Source organism: Tetrao urogallus, assembly GCF_951394365.1.
Source record: "Tetrao urogallus genome assembly, chromosome: 10".
NCBI classification, from domain to species: Eukaryota; Metazoa; Chordata; class Aves; order Galliformes; family Phasianidae; genus Tetrao; species Tetrao urogallus.
Window position 1 is genome coordinate 8,834,642 of NC_136823.1, and position 9,265 is coordinate 8,843,906.

Consider the following 9,265-nt stretch of genomic DNA (forward strand, 5'->3'; position numbering starts at 1 on the left):
GGATCTGCAGTCAAATGTGAACTCTGTATTTCTATTCAGTTTTGCACATGTTTAGTTTTGCATCTGGTTATTCATATGAATATAATAAAGGCACAGACAGACAGCTCAGTTCTGAGATCTTTCAACTAACTGACCTGCCACCAAATTCACTTCTCTCTGTTACACAAGCAAGCTGAATTGACTCATCCTGTGGCCACGTGATCTTTTCGGAGAAAAGAGGGAGCAGAGCAGGACTGCATCTTTCAGCAGCAGTCTTCTGTCACACTGGATTAGGTGTTATATGAAACTACTTATTTAGAGAAAAGTAGATTTGCGATGCAAAGAAAATTAAAAATTGCACGGAAGAGTGACTTTTCTTTTGGATAAAAAAAATCCACTGAACTTGAAACATTGCAATCCAACAACTGTATTCTTAAGTGAGGTATGTTTTATTCTTTAGAAATATTTGAGTCATTATTTCGAGTCAAAATATTTTTCTGCAATACCGGCATTTCAGTTCAGCCAACCATTAAAACAGCAAACGAAGCCTCCTCTGATGCCATTGGAATACTCGCTAGAATTGTAAATAAAGTAATGCTTTTTCAAAAGTTTCTTGGGTTTACCTTTAATCTCAACTTCTTAATGCAGCACAATCCCTTCCACAAAGACATCTTGCCATTTTCCATCGGCAGTGAAATAAGTGCCTGGGTGAGGGGGAGCTGACTTAACAGCCTACCCCGAAATTCAGCGATCTACAGCATCCTGTGGCCGTGTCTGTGAAACTAATCCCAGCACACTAAGGGACCCCTGGCTGAGCATAACCTGCCTTAAACCTCTTCCCTTTTAACCAAGAAGAGAGCAATTTGTTCAAGCACTTCAAGATGACATCATTCCTTATTTGAGGCCAACAGCTAAGTGTAATTAAGGCTAAAGAAAATGTTTTGAAGATTTTTGTGATTAAAACAGAGAGACTACTAACAGATACCATTACAGAACAATTGGAGCATTTCCGGAAGAATTCCAAAGTCCTACTGTTGTGTAACTGCTGTGGAAGATGATTGGAAAGCAGTCTGTCAATAGCACTTCATTCTACTCCCACTAAGGGAAATATACAAGCAAATGAAAATGTGGACACATATGGAAATTGTAGTCTGTTTATATGACAGATACATAACAGCATTTCAGAGAAAAAGCTAGAACACTTCATGGCAGATTTACAAAAGAATTCTACAGCAATTCTACAGAACTGCACTAACCAAAGAGGAAAGGCCCTGCTAGGAATAACAGTTACTGCTGATAGCCCTACTTTTCAAACAAACAACTTAATATATCCTCCATATCTACAGTTTGGCACGTTGTTGCAAAAAAAGATCGAAGCACTCAGATATTAGGATTGATTCAGTTGCTTGTTTTTGAAAAGAGTAATATAAATATCCAGACAAGGGATTGATAAAACTCAGATCAATTAATGAAACATTGATAAAACAAAGATCTATTAATGCTTGCAGAGAAAGTTAATGCACATTAATAGTAAGTTACAATAATTATGATAGTATGATAACCTTGTGGTTAGATGGTAACATTAGGAATCACTGACCAGAACATTCCAATAGAGCTGCTGTTTGTGATAGACCTTACTGTCCAGCAGTGTATGATCATAGAATCAAGAGGGGAAAAAATCTCACTTAAGCAAGAATAACTACAAGAAAAGCTTTTTTACATAACCTACTTGAGTTTCACAAAAACATTCAGCCAGACAACTGCATTTTAAGAGTGGTGACGATGCCTCATTAGACTGTTTCCTTTTGACTTCCTTTCCCTGTCAAAACGAATTAGAGCAATTTGCAATTATATTGTCAGTTAGCCACATCCTGTAGCGTGGTATGAGATGTTGTCCCACCTTTGAAGTGAGAAGTACACATATATCCCTATCCAGTCAGTAACTTAGAAATATTCAAATCAAGAAAGAAATAGAAGTGACGACAACCACATTTTTAATTTTTTAACCCAACTAAACATATTGAAATGCAAGTCAACCCATAACAGATGTATAGTATGTAAGCAGTACAATGCCATTTCTTATCGTTCTAATGCGATGAAACAGTTTTATGGAAAAAAAGCAGGTGGTCATCAGCCCTTTTGCATCCCAAACATCTGCATTCTCAAGTTTGCATTTGTTGTCACAGAAGAATTACATTAGTGGACACTGTAGCAAAGTCATTCTATGGTTCCATTGTAAGGGTGGGGTATTTTTTTGTTTCTTTTAGAATTACTTGATGCTTTCACAGATATAAAACAGTTCTGCTGCTATAAATAGACTGCATTTTGTAGTGCTGTAATCACATACCCATGAACGCAGCCTTAATGATTTAGAAGGCTGTAAAAGGTTGCCCCATACTGAATTCTGAAGTTAATACCTAATAAATGTTCAGACTATCAAAAATACTAAGAACCTACCAATTTCCACTGGGTTCAATTCAACAGAGCCCATCCTGAGTTTTTGAAAAGCAGACACAAGGCCAAGCATTCATACACACATACAGACTCTGTAACTAAATCTTCGTTGTACTACAATTTAGCAATCAGCAGGCATTCTACAAACAGCCTACCTCGTGATTGCAGACACCACCCAAACTTAAGATGTAGAACTGTAATTCTATGCTCCAGCCACAAGAGGGCAAAAGTAGCCCACCATTTTCAGCTATATTTGAAATACTGAATAACTGCTTCAGTATTTCTGAATTTAAATGCTGGTCTGACCTGGGGGCAAAAAAAAAAAAAAAAAAAAAAAAAAAAAAAAAAAAAAAAAAGATTAAGGCGCAGTTTATAAATAGTCAACAGCCTCTAATGCAGAATATTTGATTTGCTGTCTTCTTAATTTCTTTAACAGCATCAATCACACAAACTGAATCCCAGGATGTTTTTGAACATTACTGTGGTTGTTAATATAAATCTAAGTATTAAAAGCGTGAAATATATCATTAAAGGGTATAGTATTTATTTTCAGTTAACATATTAAGCATAAATTGGTTATATGTAGGCAAGATTCTAGACAACGTGGACAAACAGCAACCACAATAAAAGTATTAAAATAACAACTGGTAAAGAACAAGAAAGTATTAAACAAGATACAATAACTATGTTGATGCAAATTTACAGACATGATGTCGTGACAGTTTGCTATTATTGACAATTATACCAGAATTAGGCCAAAACCATGTGTGTGCAGTCACCATCCTTGAAAGTGTTCAAGAAACGAGTAGAAGTGGCACTAAGGGACATGGCTTAGTGGGCATGGAGGTATTGGCTGCTGGTTGGACCAGGTGACCGTGGAGGTCTTTTCCAGCCTCAATGATTCTATATACCTAAGCATTTTTTGTTATATTCTTACCTCAGTGAGGATAAACATCCTGCAAAAACAAGTTTTTAGAAGTTTCTTCCTTCTTATAAATTCAATAAATATATGTTTAATTTGGGTACCCAAAAGAAAAGAGAGCTCTTCCACCTTTTGTCTCCCTTTCTCCTTCACCTCACCTAAGTGTGGGGTCTATTTCCTCAGAAAGGAATCTGGAACCAACGGCTCTTCCACAACCCCGGATCCCTGCCGACAACTGTTTGCCCATTACGATCCCACCAAGTTCCTTTGTGGTGCAATCAGATAGAACCCTTCCTCTCTCCTCCCCACCCCGGAGATATTCAGCAGCCCCAGCACCTCCCCACATAATGAACTAATTACATAATAGTAAATCCTATAAAATTAAGTGATAAAAAGCATCAATCTGACAACTGATAGAGAAACCACTTCTAGCCAAAAAATCATAACAAACATTATTTTACAAGTAATTTCTAAGAAGCTTCGATTTTATTTTATTTTTTAATCACTAGTCAGCCCTGAGAATTAATCTCAACTATTTGAAATTACCTTAATTTCAATGTTTGGTAAAAAAGTTCTTTGTTAAATCCAGCCATAGAAATGCTTGGGTGAAGTTTTGAGGCCTCATTTACTTTAAATAAGAACACAGCATTATCCTTCTTCTGTGGAACTGTAAAACACCCTGGGTTTTGTTGCTTTAGAAGTATTTTCAATACAAGACTTTGAATGAGAAAAACGCAGACATACTTACACCCAGTAGGAAAATTGTAATAGAGCTTGCTGGGGTACAAGCTTGCTGTTTGTAATCACAGACTTGGTAAATCAAATAACTGCCAATACAAAATTCTAAGTTCAAAAGTGTTATAAATGTAGGCTTTAAAAATGTAATACTGGTAATTTAAAGAATGTTTCAAACTATGCTCTCACATATGCTGCAAGTAATAATATTAGAACAGAACCTAGGAAGCAGTTGTTGTGTGATTTGGGTATGCCTTCAGGCCATGAGCACAGATCATCTTTTTTGGATGGCAACAGCCACTAATGAAGTTCATGTCTAGAAAAGTTTTTTAAGCTTGAGACATCAAGAAAGAGAAGTCAGTCAATTTCAAACAAATAATTACACAGCCCAGCATCCCGATTATGGTCACTGGCACAGGACCCTATTTCAGGAAAGCACTACTAGCATGTTTAAGTACCATTTCAATCAGTTCTAGGAGAGCTTCATCAATTTATCACTAACCTAAATTACAGCTGTTGACGAATGCTGACATCACAGCTTGCCAATACCAGAACAGGGAAGTCTTACCACAAGCCAGCTTTCTTGCTGGACGTTTTCACTGCCTTTGCAATTGTAAGAACTCATCTCAGGGTCACAGGGTCAAATGAGCTCTTGAGCCAACGCAAAATGGTTGGAAGAAGAAAAGGAAGTTTTGGCTTCACAAACCTGAAGTCAAATGAGGAAATAAGATGACTGAGGTTTTTCTGATCACAGTTTTGAAAAGCAGATAAACAGAAGCATCAAAAGACAAAGCATACAAAACTGGAACGGCACCAGATTTCAACATGCACTTATGACAGTCTCATGCACTATTCTTAGCAGGACCAGCTGTGCTCAGATAGCTAACAGAATTACATGTACTACTGAGGTCATTCAGAAAGCTGCATATTATCAGCAAGATTAGCAAGGACTGTGAAGTACAGAACAATATTTTAAGATAGAAAAGAAATTTAACCATATACAAGAAAGTCTTTGCCACAGTTTAGACCCAAGGTGGTCAAAATCGGCATATATGTGAAGTTAAGGGTTCTCCTTTAATTTGTTGATGTATTTACTTTAGGAAGAACAATCTAAGCCAAGATTAAAGAAATAACACAATCATGTTATCTGACTTTTGCTCCTCACAATGCTATATAGAACTGGTACGGAGCAAGCCATTCCTCTAGTAACACTTGCTAATTGAGAGCTGGATACCAGAGCTGCTGCTGCTATTATTCCACTCCTCTTAAATTGCTTTGTCAGACTTCCGTCACTTGAGACAAGTTCCATTATAGCAGACATTAGGTGCATTTAGGTATTTGCCAGATAATAGAGTAAGGTTCTTAGGCATTGGTCTGTACAGATTAGTCTAATCTGTTGCTGTTGGAGACCTTGTTTCCAGCAGAAAGGTAAACAATAGTTTCAAATTACTTGCACTAAAGTTAAGCTACAGGTACTCCATGTCTTGAGGTGAAAAGAAAACCAAAGGAGAACTCTCGCATTTCCAATATTGTCTTCAGCTCAGGTCTGCATCTGAATCGAACTTCTTCTTTCTCTAGAACTATTTCTAATAGATTTGGTGACATTTAAAATGCTCTATCCAAAAATGATTAAGAGAAATAGAAGTTCAGCTAGTAATATTAAATGCTAATGTTACTTGCTGAATTCGAAGCACAAATAGTTAACATTTCAATATTAAGTAAAAGTTTCTTATTTCCACACTGAAATAGGTTTTCAAGAAGAAAAATCAAGCAATTTGAGATTTCTGGGCTTCTATGAAAAGGAAGGCAATAAGCCCATAGAGTTGTATTTTGTTTGTTTTTAATGACATAATGGGTATGATTTATCTGGTAAAATCCTAAGCTAACTGCAGTTTGAAATACCTTGCAAACATTCAAAACTACATTAAATCATCCATTACTAAAACTGAAAAATAGATTTCTAAGGAAGATCTTAAGCTAAAGGAAGAGGAGAGCACATGTTAGGAAGGGGTGTAGTGATCAAGAATGGTCTGGAAGCAGTTAAGATAGGTCTTCAAAAGTTTTAACACCAACCTGGAGCACTAACCTAACTGCATTTGGACAACTAGAAAGTAGAAGAACTTACACAGTTTTTTCCATGCTTCCCTCACTGCCTTTTGTTTGTTTGTTATTACATTTAACCTATACTGACAGTGGCATTCTTCCTTCATGTCCTTGTGAGTGATTCTAATAGAAACCAAATGCCAGGGCCTGCATCAGCCTGGTAACCGAGCCTGAAGACTTGGGCTTCAGTTCTTCCCTCCAGTGAATATCAAAGTACTTCATACAAAACAACTGTTTCCTCAAGAAATCTGGAAACCAACACCAGAATATGTAACAGCTCAGTAGCGAGACATTACTTCAAGAAGAAATTGCTAGTTTAAGATTTATAAATTTTTAAAGCTTTGTCCTATAGTACTTTCTTGCTTTTCCATCTTGTATATTAAAACCATTTTCTTTGCACCAGATGAAACAATTCAGTTCAGTTCTTTGATTATTACAGATACAGTTTTGCTTCAGAATAAAACCTATTATTCATGTCAGCCATGTATCAAAACTCAGAATAGCCTTACGCCTGGTTCACACTGAGAGGAGATATCTGAATTGAAGCACTAAGTAGACAAGTAGACAAATAATATTCTAAACAGAAATGAATTAAAATATATTAAAAAGATTACAGTTTTAAGCTTCTTTTAATGAAACAATTGTTCAAACTGAAACCAGTTTAATACCAGTCCATTTGTTTTCATGGAGAGCAACGTTTTAGAAAATGAGGTCATACTCTTCTTAAAATCTGTTCATTAGAATGTAAATAGCTAATCTGTTTCATGTATCAAAAACTTTTGCATGTTAAGAATTATAGACTTTAAAAGTAGGGATCTTAGTTGCCTTCAGTGAAGCCTGAAGTACTTCATACTAGCTGAAAATCTTACACAACTCAGAACTTACAGTTTATTTTTTAACTGCAAAAAATATCTAAACTTTTCTGAACATATTTATTAAAATATATAGGAAAAGTTCACTTTCTCCACAAAAATTAGTTTATAATACTTCACATATTTACAGTTTGAGTGAAAAATCATAATCCTTCAAATCTAGGGATAAAATCATAATTGATATATGATCATTGTTTAATACAAATAATGACAACGCCAGTAATTCTTCAAGTCCTGTTACAGTAAAATAAAGGCAAACCATCCTTCTGCTACTCTAGCAGGCTGGAGGTGAAGTTACTTTTCACCATTAGAAACTGGGATTCTCGGTGTGATCTCTTCAGTTTTGCACGACGGTTCTGGAACCAGATCTAAAATGGAAATAAAAGGCATGTTTTTCAGAAACACAGCGCTGTAAACAGAGCGGGCTTTGAAATGCAAATGTCTTCACACAACCCTACAGTATTTTGTCAGTAATTTGGAAGTTTAATAGAAGGTCAGAATTTTCAGTTGATGACCGGCACAAATTAAGACTAAGAAAATAATGCCCTCAGCTTCACTGGAGAATGAGGATCAGCTTCACCCACGAAAACACAAATATCAACTTTGGTGACACTCAGACCCTGTTCAGAATTCCTGAACATCTGGAATTCACACACAAGTCTTCAGGTGTTACTTCAACTGCTTGATGAACTGCAACATCAAGCTTCCCATTAAGCCAAACATGAATGGCATCAAAAGCATAATAAATACCAATAAATATCAAATTTGAATTCTTACTGTATGCTTATCACATATGAGTTGTTAGAAATCAGTAATTAAGGCCCTGAGTTGATTTTGCTTTTGGCCAGATGAATGACATTGTCTCAAATACTGGTTTAATGCACTTATGCTCTCCTACCACTCCCAAAACACAAACGTATTTTCATACAAATTATTTCAAAATTGATTTCAAATTATGTTTTAAACTATGTTGCCAAGCATAATAAACATGATTGTAGAACCTGGGAGCAAAGGATTGGAGATTAGTAAAGCAGAAACTGCAGAAATTTCACTGTGCCAAGTGTTTCATCAATGCCACGGAACAAGGCTTAAGATTTCAGAAGGAATTTGATGGCATCCATTTCATGAATCACTTCAGGCATACCAGAAATGCACATTATTTTATGCTGACGTTAAAATTATTGCTACTACTGATAATCTACATATTTACACTGACTGAGAGTATATATGGAAGGAAATATGGATATTTTCAAGTAAAAAATTAATTACCTGGATCCTGTCTTCATCTAAATCTAGCTTGCGAGCTAATTCTTCTCTGATATCAATACCAGGGTAGGAGTTCATTTTAAAAACATTTTCCAAGACTTCAATCTGAGGAAATTAAAACACACTCATTGAGTGATTGTCACTACCTTTATAAGAGCTAAGAATACCATTTTAGTATGTTTTATAGGAGACCTCTGAATTGTGCTTGGGCAGTTCTGATTTCATGCACAAATACCAGTCTGCTGAAGTTAGCAACATAACCAAATTTACACAAGTGCTTAATTACATTTTTCTACAGAGAAGTACACAGTACTGAATTAGCCAGCTCTTAGAGGCTTCTGCCAAGTTTTCTAAACTACATTGTTGCTGATTCATCAGATAGTAAGAAAATCCATACCTGGCTTCTAGTGAAAGCAGTTCTTGGTCTTCTACCCCTGTACCAGCTCAATTCTCGTTTGAAAGATAGCCTTTCAGTGACTGAGAAATATTTGTCACATTTCAAAACTTTTTCCTCTTGCACTGTATTGCTGTTAGCATGAAATAATGAATTTTCATAGGAAACAACAGGGATTTGCAGATGGGAATTACTGTCATCACCTAAAACTGGAAAAAGCAAGTAAATGTGAACTTCACGTTACCGATTTTCAGTAGAAACACGACTGTATCTATTTTTAAAAGGAGTAAAAGCCTGAGAGGTTACAAAACAGACTGCTGGCTTACCCAAGTTGGTGCATGCATCCATCCACGGTCTGTGAGGTTTCACTGCTGCAATGCCATCCTTCTTCTGCTCCAATCCTAAAATACTTTCGATGGAAAATGAGCACTGTGTGGTTTTATTTTCTACAAAACCAGACACCTTCTGAAGATTCTGAGCTGCTGATGGATTAGCTGCACACAGCGATGTACTTGCCATGGTTTCACCTTCAGCCAGCAC

At 36.2% G+C, this 9,265-nt stretch overlaps 2 protein-coding genes across 2 annotated transcripts in view; both read right to left on the reverse strand.

Annotated features, from left to right (window-relative positions):
- IL17RD (interleukin 17 receptor D) overlaps positions 1–2,506 on the reverse strand; it is a gene marked incomplete at both ends in the record, with an annotated part of 42,395 nt that extends 39,889 nt beyond the window's left edge. The window contains one exon of the mRNA XM_079540408.1: positions 2,437–2,506. Within this exon, the coding sequence (XP_079396534.1) occupies positions 2,437–2,506 (70 nt within the window). The remainder of the gene's footprint in view (positions 1–2,436) is intronic.
- A 4,828-nt stretch (positions 2,507–7,334) lies between these two features.
- Positions 7,335–9,265, reverse strand: HESX1 (HESX homeobox 1; the record flags this gene model as incomplete). Its single annotated transcript, XM_079540121.1, has 4 exons — positions 9,052–9,265; positions 8,729–8,934; positions 8,335–8,436; positions 7,335–7,433 (listed from the first exon to the last, which is right to left on the reverse strand). Exons 1-4 carry the CDS (start codon positions 9,242–9,244, stop codon positions 7,335–7,337), a joined length of 600 nt encoding a protein of 199 aa, XP_079396247.1. The 5' UTR covers positions 9,245–9,265.